The following is a 16,513-nucleotide window of genomic DNA, read 5'->3' as shown; positions in this document are numbered from 1 at the left end:
TTTTTTTTTTATCTCCCCCATAACTGAATAAACCAGCTGTTCTTAGAGGAAACCGTTTGAAGCTAGAAGGGTGGCAGGGTCCGCCAAATATAAACAAAGTAAAACAGTATGAAGTTGTGTTGTCCTGTATTGTCAGTTTGTTTATTCAGTTTATTCAGTCATGAAAGCAAAGAAAGTGTGTTTATTTAGTTTGTATAGGCGATGAAGAGCTTTCTCTTCTGAATAAAATGTCTAAATGACACTATTTTTTATACCTAAGTAAAAGTTTTTTAGTTTTTAGAAAGCATATTAAACAAGCAGTTTCTGGTATATTTGCATTAATTACCTATGTTTCCCCATTAAAACTTAATACTAATACTTGGATGGGTGTAGTTTAGGATATTTATATATTTTAGTACAGTAATAGATAAGCTCATGGTGAGTCTAGAGTCCCCCTCAAGTCAAAATATGTATTTTTTATTCTTTTTTAATGTTGTTGAAAGTTTGAGCTTCACTGTGTCCAGTGATGTATAAGTGGACATTTGCTGAACACCACCACTAAAAGAGTACCAAACATGCGCCATCTACTGGCCGAAAGTGCTCAAACATCACCATCTATATTTGACACACATAGTTATGCTTCTCTTCGCCACCATTGTTTATTTTAAAATTTGTAGATGTATTATTTGACATGTGTTACTATCACATCTACAGCTTTGCTTTTCAATAGAATATAATTCAGCGTCCCAGCTTTTATTTTGAAGGGATACGCACACTGCACGTCAGTTTCCACAACATCCGTTTTTACCCGGAAGTGGGGAGTGCATCTTCTCTGCAGTGTAAAGTGAGTGCAGAATGATGTTTTTGTCATAGTTCGGACTTTTTAAACAGAGAATGGCGTGGAAAAGCAAAGGTATGTATCATTAATTATTTATCTACCGAACAAATAACGCAAACAGCCATTCTACCAAAACCTCTCGTTTCTAATGCAGTTATTAAGCTAACGTTAGCACTGCAGCTACATGGTTGTTGGAGCCTTTGTAGATACACGTTATTTATTCACGCAGGCTTGTCTCTAATGTCCTCTCCAGGCTCCTCTCCCCCTCTCCCTCTGGCTTCCTTACATCTCCTCGTCCCTCCAGTGAGACTTATGTCTGCTTTCATGTGGCAAGTGGTGCAGCAGCACAGTGTGATGCAGTATGACAAGCTGGTGGACTTCATCAGTTTGGCCACAGAGATGGTCCCAGAGCTTCTGAGTCCCTGTCAGAGAGCTCAGCTCATCCTGGGCCTCAGAGCAAGGGTGAGGACGTACCCCCAACTGTGATCCTTTACATAACAACTGTCAGAGATGACAAGATTGTATGATCCTGATACATGTTTCCCTCAGTGGCTGAATAAGAGCCATATTTCATTTAAGTTTTCCATCATTTAAGTTTTAACCTTCATTAACTAGCATGTCTCTCGGAGGTTAGTGTTTAATGTTACACCTGTGCCTGTTTTTTGGTGCAACTTGAAATGCAGAAATGTGTCAGACTGGGTGGTTTACCTCTCAACAACAACATTTCCATAATAAGTCCTCCCAGCAGTTGTTCTGCAGCTTTAGATCATGTTACATGATGGCAAATTGTCAAGAATGGACTTGTAATCTCAACTTTTAAGTCGTCATGGAGGATACGTCCTCAATGTGTGATTGGATATCTCAGATATGATGATAGTTAGTGTCTTCTGATTAGTACCATGTACATTTCAACCTTCTGTTTTTCTTTTCACGATCAAAATCAATCTTGTCCCTGCCATGTCATGCTCTTCTGAGTTACCTGTTTCCCACCGTTGCCCCGCTGCAGCTGGTCCTGGAGCTGTGTCGTGGCGATGGTGTCGCCAACCTGCAGTCCATCCAGAGCCACCTGGACAAAATCCACGCCTGCAGCGCTGAATTGAGCTCCACGGATCAGAAGGTAAGAATTCAGAGCTGCTCCATGAACAAAACACGGACAATACGCATAAATTCTGGGCTTTTTCATAGTTCTGAATATGGAGTTCCCAAAATACATGATCTGGAATCTATTACTGTTTTAACATTTTTTTTTATACAAGCCAAAAGCAGAAACTTAACTGATATGGATAATTTTTTTCTTCTTCCTCACAGGACAGTGCGAATATACTGACGACCTCTTACACCAACTTTGCCAGCCTGGTTCAGAACCTCTTGAATGTTCCTTTTGAAAAGGAGTTATTCTTCCAAGTGAGTTTAACTGTGAGATATCCAACCATTTATTCACAGCGGCGATGTGTTTATAATCTAAATCCAAAGCTCTTGCTTTATTCTGCAGGAGGTTTTTCCTGCAAACTACGGCTCCGCCTACAACCAAAGACTGCAGCAGCTTGTGTCCGAGTTCCTGTGCAGGCTGGAGCAGCTGCTGCCGGTACCGGACCTGCAGCAGGTACTAACTGCAGGTCACACACTTACTGACACTTATTTTACATGTATGGGAATAAACAATCAGAAAGGAATGAAGTCGTTCGATTCAGCAGATTTGTAGAACATGTTCTGGATGACGCTCGAAATAATAACAAGCAGTCAATGAAATTAAATGTTTCGGCTTTTGCTTTTGAGGTCACCAAGCACATGACTGTTATATCAATTGTCAACCTGCATCTAGATGGTTTTGTCTCTGTGTCTCAGACAGCAGCGTGGCTCACTGAAACGACGTCGTTGTCAGAAGAAATTGGACTGCATCTGTCTGAACCCTTCGCCCTGAAGAGCCTGCTGCTTCATCACAGACAGTCGGGGACTCTCAGCTCAGGTACGTTCCACAGAAAACACACGAGGAACAGGAAGAGATCTGCATGTAGTGTTCATCTGTTTTTTTTTTCATTTCTCGCTGTCGTGCCCACTTTCTTTCTTTCACTTCCCTTTCCTCTTCCTTCAACCTGCAGCTCCTCCCAGCAGTGAGGAAGATCTCCTCTTGTCCACTCTGGCCCTCCCTGCTTCAACTGGAGTGGAAAGGTTCACTGAGCCTTACAGCGAGGACGATAGTGATTATGACAATGAGGAAGTGACTGTGGCACTGGGAGATTTAGAAGAAGACTCGGATGTCCACGCAGATGATTGGTTGCCAAAAAACGAATCAGGTTAGACCGAATCAGCTGCAGCAGCAGACCAGCGTTGGTAAACTATCTTAAGTCTTATTTCACTGACTTGTTGTTTTTCACGCTGTCTTCAGGAAGTCTGTCCCGTGTATTCATCTGCCCTCAGTGCTCGTTCACTCACCACGCAAAGAGGAAGGTCCTGGAGCACATAAGGAGCGAGCACCATGGAACAGCTCCCATTCAGAAAAAACTTTCTGCGAGAAATGCAAGAGCAAAGACTAGTCAAGATGCAGAAAAGAGGAAAGTAGGAGGCAACTCAGGGAAAAAGAGGAAACGCAAACAAAAAGAAGGTGTTGAAAAAAAGCTGGAACGGAAGCAGAAGAAGGACAACTTGGAAAACAAGGAGCGACGTAGACGGAAAGAGCCCACAGGGGAAGACAAAAGATTTCTGATCACGAGACCCGTGAGCAAAAACTTCACAGAGGAGGAAACCAAATGCACAAAGTGTGGAAAGCTTTTTGAACATCCGAATCAGCTGAAGGCTCACATGAAGCTTCACAGCTTCGTGTACCACTGCAGCCAGTGTGAGAAGGGATTCACCAGCTCTTCGGGATACTATCAGCACCAGAGACTCCACAAGAGAGGGCGGATATTCATCTGCAGCCAGTGCAACAAGGGCTTCCTGTGCAGCTATTCGCTCAAGCAGCACGAGCGGCTGCACGAAGGCCCCTCGAACCTCTGCACTATCTGCGGGAAAGGCTTCAGCAAAGCGGGCATCACGAGACACATGCAGATGCACCGGGGCGAGAGGAATTTCTTGTGCACCACCTGCGGGAAGTCGTTTCTATCCTCCGGGGAGCTGCTGCTGCACATCCGGTCTCACACGGGCGAGATGCCTTACACCTGCACACACTGCGGGAAGGGCTTCTCCACGAAGAGCCACCTGAACGTGCACACGCGCTCGCACACCGGGGAGCGTCCGTACACGTGCTCGGAGTGCCCGAAGCGTTTCCTCACGCTGAACTGCCTGAAGAGACACACGCTCAGCCACAACGGGGTGAAACCGTTTAAGTGCCCGAACTGTGAGAGAGAATTCTCCCAGCAGGGCAATCTGAAGAGACACCTGGCTACTCATAAACCTGACACATAATGTGTAACTTTCAGTGTTGTTCGTTCACCTAGTGATGTTTTTTGAAAACCGCTGTACAGCCAAAACCAACTCTTATGTTCATAAAAGCCTAAAAAGTATTTGCTGTTCCTGTTATCTGCTTTGGTTTCTTTATTCAGTTATTATTCACTATATTGCAGTTTCAATAATATTTTGACTAACTGTTCAGCCTGAATTCAAATTATTCTGTGGAGTTACCTTCGACTCATTTTGATTGTATGAGTTCATTGATGCACAACAAGTAAGCCTTTTGATTCATAGAAATAATTCCAAATTATAATGTCCAAAATGAGTTGTAACTGGTTAAAAAAAAGGATCAGATCTCCCTAAACATCAGCAAACCACATTCAGTACTGCCATTCAGACTGAGAAGGCTTTAGGGTAAGGCTTGAAGGAAAAGTTTGTCCTAAACTAAAACTTAAAGTTTGTTATGAACCACACACAACGTGATTTATGGTTTTTAGGGGGTATTTTCTCTTGCAAAGGCAGTGAAGCATTTCTTCATGTAAATGAGGTGTCACAAATCAAGCGATGACATAGCTGTTAACTAAAAATGTGAGGAAAAACACCTGACGTGCGAGAGCAACAGGGAAGTGAAAAACACAGCTGTAGGAAATGCAATTTATTTGCAATTTTTTAATAACATCATTCCTCAGATAAAAATGCAATGTTACAGGAATATACATCAGATATTAATTTAAAACTTGCTTTCAAGGGACCATACAGTCTAAATATACTTTTTCCTTTTTTTATTTACTGGTAGCGTGCGTTATAAGCAAGACAGACTCTGTCACCAATGACAGACTGACAAGTTACAGATACAAACTGTACATCACTTATTTACAAATCAACTTTTTGTTTGGTTTTTTTCGTTTCACTTTTTATTGAAAATAGGAGTAGAAAAAGTGATTGAATTAATATTCTGATTTATTTGATTCATATTCTTTCCCTTTCTAAAATCTAAAATGAAATGAATGGACAAAAAAGAAAAAAAAAAACAACAACCAAAAAAATCAAGAACTCTCCTTTAGAAAAAAGAAAGAGAAGCAGAAGAAGAAGTAGAAGAAGAAGAAGAAGAAAAAGGGTGTGTCAACCGTGAGACCATGCAGTCGTCACCACCGAGGAAACCAAATGATGCTGGGCCAGTGTCACTTAGCAACCTCAGGACCAATGAAATCCCTCGCACGTCGAGGGGGGGAGTGGCTTATGTTAAAGAACTCAAGTTACAGAATGGCCACCTGCCTCCAAAGCTACCGCAAGTACAATAACACACTCTAGTTCATTTTTTTGACCATAAATAGTGCTGTCATTAAATACTACATTTAACAGTAGCGTCACTACTAATATTACAACAAATTGGTCTCTGTTTGAACGCCGCTGTCGGCACACGAAACAAACTCGAGGATCGACGACAGACTTCTCTCCCGACAGAAAAAGAATGAGAACAAACGAACAGCTCAATCCTGTCAAAAGGCCCTGTAACACTTTGCATGAGTAGTGAACTAAGACTATGAACAAGATCATAAGACACTACTGACCAGTGGAGGACAGAGCCACACGGCGCTGGCGTTTACCCAAAAATATGGAGCAAGAAAAGCTTTTTCTATGAACACTACATCATACGAATGGAGCCTTGGATCTCCTGCCACCGAACTCAGGCTGGCAAACGGCCTGGATAAATGGCCTGCACGCTGTTACAGAGGCGGAAGAAAACACTGATAATGTACATGACACTGCCGGTGCTCTCAGGTGAGCAGAGTCATTCGTTAAGAGCTGCATTTACTCACACACACAGGCATACAAGAGCTATTTGTTCTTAACTCTTTGTGGTCAAATGTGGTGGAATCAGACCCCACGTGGTGGCAAAGAGGTCAAAATCAGATCTTTTATGCCTGTGGTGGTCCAAACTGAGATAGCTGGCTAAAGTTCCCAACACTTTCTTCCGTTAAGGGCTGCTAAAAAAGGTTAAAAAAAAAAAAAAAAACCCAAAAAACAAACCAAAAAAAAAAACCTAAACAAAACAACAGCCTTTATCCATTAAAGTGGCGTTTTTTTTCAGATATGTAAGTACACCAGTATGAGCATCACTGCGTCCTACATTCAAGGGATGTAATCATTATCATGCATGGTGCAATGTGACGCAGCTCTCATCAGTGGAATTGGAGAGAAGTAGCAGACGGAGGAGACATTCACGGTTTCACAGTTTTAACACCGGAGCGACCGACAGAAAGTCTGCATGGTAAAGCTGCTGCCACACCTCGAGAGCGGAGAGCTGTCAGCTGAAGTAAGATCCTGAAGAAAGCCACTGTGAGAAACTGGCACAGAAAACTCCTCTAGCTCTATCAGCAGGCTGTGGGCGCAGCGCCCCTCTCCAAGAAAGTGAAGCATAAAGCGCAATCTGTGTCAGATACTGTGATGTGTGCAAACAGGGATCCTACGGAAGCCAAAACCAGCCGTGCTCGCAATTATTTTTTTCCAGCTGTGTTATCTCGAGAGGGCTTGTTCATGATTTTATTACCTCAAGATAACACAGCTTTTATTCATGTGATAACAGGTTCATTTATCTCTATAAACAAAACGTAGATCTTTTCTAGATAACGAGTAATCTATCACAAGTGAGCAACTTTTTTCAAAGAATAATTATGGTGAAATGCGAAAATGAGCGTCTGTCTCATTTGATCACACCTGATTTCAGCTATCAAGATCACTTATCATGACTGAACCTTGACTGAAACACAGTCTGATTTGCTGTTCTATAAATTAGCACTCCTTGATCTGACAAGCGTGGCTGTTCTTGGCTTCCATACCTACGGAAGCTGAGAAAGGTCAACCTGGAATTTCCTCGAGATAACAAACTGAATTAGCCCATTAGCACGGCAAGGCTTCCGTAACGGTGGAAGCCGAGGAAGGTCAAGTACGGGTTTTCTCGAGTTAATGAAATAAATTATCACACAAAATAAAAGTAATGCAAGCATGGCAGTCCCTGGCTTCCGTACGCGGGGATCTCCTTTATGACTTATAATTCATTCAAGTGTATGAACAGCAGTGAGAGAAGGAGTGAGTGATATACATGAGGCTTTCAAGGTCCTTACAATATTAACAGTCGTCCTTAATGTCCACGTAGGGGTGCTGCTGTAGGTGCTGCTACACGATGGGTGAGTCATACCTAACAATCCTACATGTTATTACTAAATCTACTGGGCAAGCAAATATCATCTATTTGGTTCATTTCAGGGCTCGACAGCCCCGGGAAAAAAAACCCAGAAGGAGGGTCGTAAATAAATCAGGTATCAGCTCCTCACCACCGTCTCGAGCGAATAAATCCATTTTATTTTTTTTTACCCAAGATTGATCGGTGAAGGCTTCACATGCGCTTATGAGGGTTTGTAACTATGAGCCAGTGCAGCACAGTAAGCAGAGGGTTGGGTAAAATTGGTCCATAGTGATCATGGTTATTAAAACTTTAGGAATAATTCCCTCCAAAATCCGTTCAATAACATCCAATTATTCAAGGCTGTAAAATTGAACGTGTGCCTTGTTGCGTTCGCTCAGCATCATTTCTTGACAGTCAAGCATATTTTTGGAATGAATCCATCAGGGTTCAAAATCCTAAAAGGTATCCGTAATGTGTCACTTTTGCTAATTGAAGTGCACCGCTGAGGCATTCATCTAGTGAGAAGATAACTGTAATCTCATTGCACATCTCTCCCGAAAATCCTGCTTTTGCACTGGCAACAGACGGATGCGATTTTTTTTTTTTTACACAAAGGAAACTTATCCATCATGGTTTGTAAACCTAATAGAAACATTGAAAAGGTTTGTCCTCTGTGTCCGATATATGTGTAGATTTAAAATGTGATCTGGGCATTTCATCTCAAAGATGTATTTGAACCCTCTGCAAAATCCATCAAACGTTCAATATCTTATAATTTAGATATAGTTTTCTATATATAATATCTGAAATAGAAGACACGTGGATTTCATAATATATTCTCTCTTTGTACTCTCTGTCCCCAAAGCGTTCTTCGGCGCTGTCGTCAAAATAACGTCTGTACAACAGAAAAAACAAAAGAGGAACATCCCCTCTCTTGTTTCTCTGGGGGGAAAAAAAGGGGGAATTCATATTCTTAATAATTAGATTTAATTAGATTCCTACAACAACAGGCTTCACTGATTTGTACCTAGAAAAAAAAGGAAAATAAAATTCATATTCAAAATAGTCCTCTTAAAATATGTTTTGTCAGGATCAGACAATGATCAACAAACATTTCTGTTTACAAGAAAATAGATCTGTCGGGACGATGGTGGAGCTACGTGAGGAAAATCTGAGCGACAGGAAAAATAAACACGACTCCTGCTCTCCGGCCTCACCCTCTCTCGTAATAGTTTAGGATAAACACAACTCTAATACTTTTTAAATGGTATATGTGAGTATAATATTTGTTAAAGCATGTTGGATGACATCTTTCTCTAAATACTGAGCAGCTTCAGATTTATTCGTGGACACATATAGCAGCTCTTCCACACAAACATAAAATATTTTTGAGTCTTCGTCGACCTCACTGTCACATAAATCCGACAATTTTTTTTAGATGACACAAAAGATGTAATAGAATTTTTTCTCCATTGCTGCATAAACACACAAAAGTAGGTCAGTGTCCGTGTTGGAGATGTAGTTCAAGTCCTCTAATTTCTTTTTTTGTTGTTGTTGTTGTTGTTGTTGTGGAAGAAAAATAATTGAAGCTACATGATTTTCATGGCTCAAAGCATAGAGAGTTCGAGTCCTTGACAGGTGGATTCTTTTTGGTTCGATGTTAATAGCTTAAATAATGCATTTGAAAAATTGTACAGTGTATATGCGTGTCGCTGATATAGGACTAGTGAAAGAGAGACAGTTCTCTCGGTGCTACAGTAGGAAAAATGTCCAGACTTTGACCTCCTGCGCTGACAGGTTTGCTGGTATGTCTTTTTAAACACTTCGACGAAAAAACGAACACGTAAGCGAAAGCGCATTTTACATATTAGATGTCTGTTGCTTAAAAGGTTAGATAATAGATGTCAAACTGTGAAACTGAGGCACTGATTGCTGCCTTTCCAGTGTTATTTTTAGATGTTTAAACGTGAAAAACTGTGAAGACGCACCTCTGTGTTGTTCAGCTAATCGTATTTAAAGTAAGACTGCAAGTCTGGGAATCAAGCCTGTTGTGTAAATTCCGTCAATCCTCTTCAGTAAAGATAACTACATCATTCCCTGCTGCTTCAATTTGGTCAACAGTTCAGTCAATAAAGTGGGACTTGTTCAATAAATTCATACTGACCCTCAGTCAGTAGGCATGTATAGCACATTTTTCATAACCAGTAATTCATTAACTACATTCCCAAATAAGTGTCCTGCCTTTTTCCTTACTCTAATATTCTGGTGATTAAATATTATATATTCATATATATCTTGCTATAGTATGGTATACGGTATATAAAAATATACAATCATTGGCTAGTGGTGAGACAAAAGATATTATCATTCACATAGGACCAATACTTTATATCCTTAGAGAGAGAAACCCATGCACATGAAACATTACTTGGATATATAGTTCACCATGTCGGGCCTTCAAACATGATGAAATAAAACCAAAAAATACTCTCCATCCAGACAAAACACCCTCTGCTTCCCCTCTGTCGTCAACCGTCCACTAGATTGTCATCCGTCAATAAACCAGGCCTTCATTCTCTCTCTATCTTTGCTTTCGCTCGAGGAAATAACCTGAATTTCTTTATGGCAGAGGGGTGTGGTTTTAGTTTAACTAGCTGTAGGCGGAGATTCAGGGAGCTTGTTAGCCGGATTTACTTGTTATTAACAGACACAACAGGACTGTTCCAAATCCATACGACACACTGCGTTAGTGTATGTTTTTTACTGTACGTATGCAAGAACAGGAAATGATGCGATACATACATCATCTTTAACCATTAAATGTATAAGGGCATCTGTTAACTCGCGCGTCACTTTCTGTGAGTCGCTGCACCGCTGAGGGAGACATCCTTTTGTTACTGTCATCATCAAGTTTTGGTTAATTTTTGACGTCACGCACCTGGAACACCTGGGAGGTCGGAAGCTGGAAATTATAGCATTCAACTTTAACTGAAATGCAGCATAAAAACGGAAGGCAGGCCTGTAGAAGAGATACCATTTGTTGGATTATTGGAAATGTAGTTTCCAACATATCTGAAGCTTTACCCATACTAAGGACTAAACATCAGGATATCAGCTTTTGCTGCATACATTTCTACCATTCATTTTCTTCAAGACTTCAAGAATAAAAACAAAGGGGAAGTAATGTTTACTCTAATCCCTTCCAGCTTTTGCATCGTCAGGACTGCTTTGACTGATTTTATCACTTAAGTTTGAAAACACTAAATACTTCAAACCTGCTCAGAATTAGTGTGTAGTATGGAAGTGGGACAAATCTCCGGTTTTGAATGATCGTAAGGTGACTTTCTCATTCTTTTTGTTTGCTATGTGCTTGAATAAAGCTACAAAGTGTGAATGCGTTAGCTCCTGCCTGTGTGTTTGTCAGTCCAATATCATCCACCAGTTTTGGGTTATTTGGTCCATTTCATCTGAATTATTTCCACTGGTCCATTTTCTACATGTCAGACGAGGAGAAAAAATAGAAGTCGAAGACAGAGACTATGGCAACACGTAGGCAAACAAGTAGTGACGCCTGTCTAAACCGGGGAGTCAGAATACTTTAGATCTCGTTTTCTCTCAGCTTCTCAACAATCATATAAACATGAGCTCTATCCTTATCAGAGAATGAGCCCATAAGACACAAGATATGCAAAATCACCATCCAAATACCGCTCTACTGCTGTCCACAGTCAGATGTGTGTGTAGAGAGAAAAAAATACTGACTCTAACCATATGTACACTAAATAGAAATAGCTACTCCGTCATAATGTGATATGCTAAAAAAATAAAACGACCGCAATACCTGGCACGCTCAATGTCAAACATGTGAACCTCATGCAATACTGATGGTAACACCCACGTACTGTAGCTCAATCCATTAAAAGAACCGACTGGAAATAAACGAGAGAAAAGGGACACAGTCAAAAACGTGTGTCGGGGCAGGGAGGTGAAGTCGGTTGTTTTTGCCCACCTCGCTGTCTCGACACGCGCCTCCGACCGCAGGCGCAGATCTGACACCCTGCCACGATAAAGGTAAATAAATACATCTTTACTATACTGCACTGCAATGTACCTGATTTCAAGTATGTTAGGTTTCTCTGGCATGGAAACCACTGAGTTTACTTACAAATGTAACAAACAGCAAAGAAAAACAAAACAAAACAAAAAAAACATTGGCATGATATATTTTTTTTTCACTTTCACAAGTACATTTACTTCGGGAACCTTGTATACAGTCATAGTTATTGCATTGTTTTTGCATATCTTGTGGGATGCAGGTTTACACCCACTCATACCGAACACTGCCAAACAACACCTCAGAGTTCACGCTAACCTACATGGAACATTAAAAAAAAAAGAACGGCAATGCTGCTCCACTCCACACGAGGGCACCACAGGCCTCCGACAGAATCCGTGTCACCTGACACCAAAGAGCCTCCAAACAGACACAACACAGCCCGGTTTGGCACTTCTGATATGCAGAGTTACTATCACAGAGTGTGCACGTCTATAATGTGTCCTTGAACATGAATTAGGAACTGAATCTAGTTTCAGAGTGCATGTGACTATCACGTCTTGTCTTTTATCCACAAAAAATGTGGAGGTGTAGCTGAACGTTCATGTTTGGTTTTATCAAGTCATTAAGCATTAGTAAGGGGAATCTAATAAACGTTACCAAGGGCCGATGCAGCAAGGTGTGGAAACCAAAAAACCAAACCGTCCTAACGTCAAGATCAAAACGCTGAACCCAGATGCTTCCCTGCACACACATTAACATGCCTGACCATTCCCAAATCTGCCTTCATAACCTTTAGACTTAAAGTTTGACTGGAAAAAAAAAGCAGCTTATACGTAAACTGAGCTTATGGTATCACGTTGTTTAAATAAAAGGACTATTTAAATGAGGTGCTTTTAGAATAACTGAAAGAAAGAATGAAATGAAGATATTTAATGAAGGAAAATAAATGTCAGGAAGGGTATTTCCTTTGACAACACAGACTTCTTCAGGGTTTGTATGACCAAAACCACAAAAACAACAATTAGCACTGCCACTTAAAACACGTTCAACATTCACATTTAGTTTGCATAATAATGTCAGAAGTCTGTTACTGGCACAGGATGCAGTGTATGGCAGTGTGTTCATGCATACCCTTCCCTGCCACAAACCTGCTCTGCTTAACACGCGGGAATGAGAGCTCAGCAGTTAGTCCTTCGTGGTAACTCAAAGGGAAAACTCATGGCTGTAAGTTGACATGTGATGGTGTTTCTGGGTGGGAATTCGTTGTGTTTTAAAGTGACATTTTAATTGAGACAATTTATAGAATTATAGACGTGTTTCTTGAACATATTTAGATTGTTTCCAAGCTAGTAAAGAGCTTTAAGAAACTGTTTTTAATGCTAACGTAAATTCAAAACTGAGATGTATCTGCATGGGCGCACTGGTATGGTAAGATACAGACTATCCTAGCGTCTACTTGACTTTGCATTGGGATTTCGGTGATAACAATTATGTTTTTTCCAAAGTTTCACAGCTGATTTAAATAATTTCAGCTTGAAATATTAGTAAGTCATTTAATAAACGTGAATACTGGTACCAAGGGTGTGATACTGACATTAGGAATGTTTTTTTTTTTTGGAGAAGATACAAAGAGAGACCTGTGCCCTGTGTAATGTACTGAGGCCTGAGGTTCATACCTGTGCCATACTAGAGAAAGGTCGATAAAAAGTTGTCAGCATGCTACCAAAAAATACATAAAGAGAAAATGAAAAGACAGAAATCACACCAGGGGATCAGCCGGGACGCAGCTTCCCTCCAAGATGACACTTTCCTGATCTGTTTCCAAGAATTTATCACGTCACCCAAAAACATCTTATCAATTCCCTGTCTGTAGTACAATGATTACAGACAGAGAACTCTTTTATTTCTAACAATGACAAAAAAAAAAATCAACAATAAATCATCATGTTTTGTGATATGAGCAGACCTCAGACAAAGAGATGTGATTCAGAAGTCTTGCAGCATCTGTACACCAGCCCTAATAGTTCATTTGGAGTTGAAACTATGATTAAATGACAAACTCATTGTGATTACGGTGTGTTACAGCCGAGCGATCAGTTCGCGAGGCGTCACTGTGGCAGTGCGAATTTGGTGCTTCTACCATTCAGAGCGACCGTCCACCGTCAAGAAGTAAAAGCAGCAAACGCCAAAAAGGCTTGTTACCTTCTGGCCAAGCTGCAACGCCGAAACTCATCACAGCTGTAAACGTTAACCGTCGCTCTGACCTCGCTGGAGACCTTACGCCTATCTACCTCTAAACGGCAAAAATTAACAAAAAGTTATGAAATGACTAATTTTCAAAGATAGAGTAGCTTCTGACTCTGCAGCTTGGCTAAAAAGTAAAAACCGTGCTAAAGAAACCACAAAGCTTTGGAAGCATGCCTGTCCATGGTAACCCTGTGTTAAGGAGGCCCATTATCACACACACACACACGCACACACAGACACACCCTCTCTCTCTCTCTCTCTCTCTCTCTCTCACACACACACACACACACAATACCATACTTGTAATGCTACCTTAATTTACTGTCTAGGCTTAAAATCAGCTTTTTAGAATACATAAGTAACCACTCGGACACAGGCACACACACACACACACACAGACGTACATCCTCACGCACATTTTTTTCTCTTCTGGGAAAAATAAATAAATAAATAGATACAATCTGTAAAAGGTGCATACTGATAGAGAGAAAGACCCCCCTTTTAGATACACGCTATCTCACACATTCACATACACACACACACACACACACGTCCTGTACTAAAACGCAGACGCACACCCGCACGCACAAATATAGTTATACACTCGCACGCAAACACTACGCCCTGCTTCGATACTTAAAACCTCTTAAAATTCTCCTAAAATAAACCGAGCAAAAATACATTTATAAGACCAGCACCCCGATTGTGCAAACAAATCAAGGATAAATTAAACCAATAACATCATGAATATAAAACAAAATAGTCATGGCTAGCCAGTTTTGCACAATATTGAACTGTTAAATACATAGTGGGCGTGGTCTGTAGAGAGAGTGTGTGGCAGCAAATCCAATAGGATTTCACGCTGAGAGGAAGAGGAGGGTCTCGGAGAAGGAAGTGAAGTTGATTGACGGACAGATCCTCTGTAGATCCATGCCCAGAGTCTGTTTTCTTTTCAATCGGTCACTCCCGTTCTCTCCTCCACCCTCCGTCTCTGTTGCCCTGTTCGACACACTCGCCTCCCGAGGGCTGAAAAAGCAAAAACCCAGCGATGGAGGGAGACGCGATGGTGGAAAAACCAAAGAGGAGGGAGGAAGGAGAGAGGGAGGAGTGAGGAACGGCGAGGTATGAGGCAGAATTAGAGGGCTCGCTCTCGCTGCTTAGCCACCAAATGCTCCTCCCATTTCCTGTTTGGGGCAGGAAGTGGGTGTGGCCAAACAAGTAAAAGCGGTGAAGGAGGCAAAGCCAGATCAAGGTGACGGACGAGTTGAGTTTGTCTCTCGCTGGCATCTTATCGACCAGCGAATGAAAGAGCTGGCTAGCTTCCTGTTGGCCAGAGAGTGTCTCTCTCTGCCCGTGGCCCCCTACAGCAGCCCTGTTGTGGCTGTTGGTCCGTCCCTCAAATCCTTCCCCCCCTTGGCTAGGGGTGGCGTGTCACCTTAATCCCACCCCCAGGCTGGCAGGGCTGTGCTCCAAGGTTCCTTAGCTTTGGAAGAGGAAGAGAAATGAGATTTCAAACAGGGTTTTCCTCGCCCCCGTTTACTCAATACAGCGCTTCATCATCAGTGAACCAAGAAGGAGGAGTTGACCTTTGACCTCAAGTGGGTACGGTCAGGTTTGAATCCTTAACAGACCCCCCCCCCCACGAGCTGGTCTGCCGTCCCCTACCTGGCTTCATGGCGGCCAGACAAACAACAATAACACAACACCAAAGTAGGCAGAGGAAATGAAAACAATTAACACACTATGTCAACGGCAGGAAATCCATAAAAGGACTTCCTGCTTCTGTTGATTCCTTTCTACCTTTCCTTCATCCCTGCTTTCCCCTTGCATGTTTTTTGCTTGTCTCTACTTTTCTGCTCTTCACACTTTGAGGACATGATAAACTGTGAGGCACTTTAGAGACACACTCAGACACGTGTGGAGAACACACGCACTCACGTACACGTACAAATAGAGAAAATCATAGATCACACACACGAGCATACACTCAGATATTATAGAGTATAGTGTGGTATACTTTACTACAAATATTCACACACATACAAACTTATAGAAACCAACAAAGTCATAACCAGGTGTTTAAGGTTGCGTCACTGGCCGCCAATGTCCAGAACGGTTACGTCTGGCAGAGAGGCAGACAGTGTGTGTGTGTGTGTGTGTTTGCGTGTGTGTGAGGGGCGGGGACAGACAGAGCCAGCTGCGGCGCTGTAACCCAGCACTGACAAGCGTCAGTCTCTGATGATGTCAGAGGGGCCGGTCGGCCGATCGAACCCGTCAAGCCGACTCCTACAAACTCGTCACACACTCATTATCCTCGTCCTCCAACAGCCCGCTGTTCCTCTGCCGCGCGCCTCCAATCACAACCGAGCTTCTGTGGTGCCCCTCCTCCTTTGCTTCCCCCTCTTCCTCCTCCTCTTCTCGTCCCCTCCCCCCTGCTAGCAGCTCCTGCCGCTCCTCCACCGAGGACGGTCCGTGGATGGAACCTCTGCTTCCTCCGGCCTCTTCCCCGCCCTCGCTGACCGCTTGGTCCCTGTGCGTTGCTGCTGCTGCTGCTGCTGCTGTGTGGAAGGGGAGGAGGTTGCCATTGGGGCTGTGCTGGGAGGTGGAGGAGGTGCTGGATGTGGCGTTTGTGGCGCTGCTGCCGTTGAGAATGTTGTTGGCTGCGTGCTCCATCTCCTCGATGGTCATGTCGCAGGCGTCAGCCAACTCGGCTTTGGTCACCTCAATGAACGACGGGTCCTGGGCGAAATGACCCAAACCCTCTGATATTAGCACCTTGAGAGGGAAATGGGAAATGGACAAATAAACGGAGAGGAAG

General features: G+C 42.3%; 2 protein-coding genes across 21 annotated transcripts in view; one reads left to right on the top strand and one right to left on the bottom strand.

Annotated features, from left to right (window-relative positions):
- Positions 1-769: 769 nt before the first annotated feature.
- On the top strand, positions 770-4,317 carry LOC115595326 (zinc finger protein 2 homolog). Of its 2 annotated transcripts, none has more exons than XM_030439654.1 (8): positions 770-892; positions 1,071-1,279; positions 1,824-1,934; positions 2,126-2,221; positions 2,310-2,420; positions 2,663-2,783; positions 2,917-3,111; positions 3,204-4,317. In XM_030439654.1, the coding sequence occupies exons 1-8, from the start codon at positions 874-876 to the stop codon at positions 4,217-4,219; spliced, it is 1,878 nt and encodes a 625-aa protein (XP_030295514.1). In that variant the 5' UTR covers positions 770-873; the 3' UTR covers positions 4,220-4,317. The 2 variants fall into 2 exon arrangements, with proteins under 2 accessions (XP_030295514.1, XP_030295513.1); XM_030439653.1 differs by having other exon boundaries at positions 777-892; positions 1,047-1,279.
- A 527-nt stretch (positions 4,318-4,844) lies between these two features.
- cacna1c (calcium channel, voltage-dependent, L type, alpha 1C subunit) overlaps positions 4,845-16,513 on the bottom strand; it is a 196,602-nt gene continuing 184,933 nt past the window's right edge. For 14 of the 19 annotated variants that reach the window (XM_030439631.1, XM_030439633.1, XM_030439646.1 and 11 more), the window contains one exon: positions 15,982-16,470. In XM_030439631.1, the coding sequence (XP_030295491.1) occupies positions 15,982-16,470 (489 nt within the window). Of the gene's footprint in view, positions 16,471-16,513 lie in introns of all 19 variants that reach the window. The other 5 variants (XM_030439634.1, XM_030439651.1, XM_030439635.1 and 2 more) reach the window with 1 other exon arrangement.

Source organism: Sparus aurata, chromosome 14 (genome assembly GCF_900880675.1).
Source record: "Sparus aurata chromosome 14, fSpaAur1.1, whole genome shotgun sequence".
Classification (NCBI taxonomy): domain Eukaryota; kingdom Metazoa; phylum Chordata; class Actinopteri; order Spariformes; family Sparidae; genus Sparus; species Sparus aurata.
Note: the sequence above shows the minus strand (reverse complement) of the source record. Positions and strands in the feature narration are given on the sequence as shown.

What these genes read in the sequence shown, in the direction of transcription:
- LOC115595326 (XM_030439653.1), top strand. An exon ending in TCCTGGGCCTCAGAGCAAGG is followed by an intron (nt 1,280 to 1,823) that starts GTGAGGACGTAC and finishes GCCCCGCTGCAG; the next exon opens with CTGGTCCTGGAGCTGTGTCG. An exon ending in GTTGCCAAAAAACGAATCAG is followed by an intron (nt 3,112 to 3,203) that starts GTTAGACCGAAT and finishes CGCTGTCTTCAG; the next exon opens with GAAGTCTGTCCCGTGTATTC.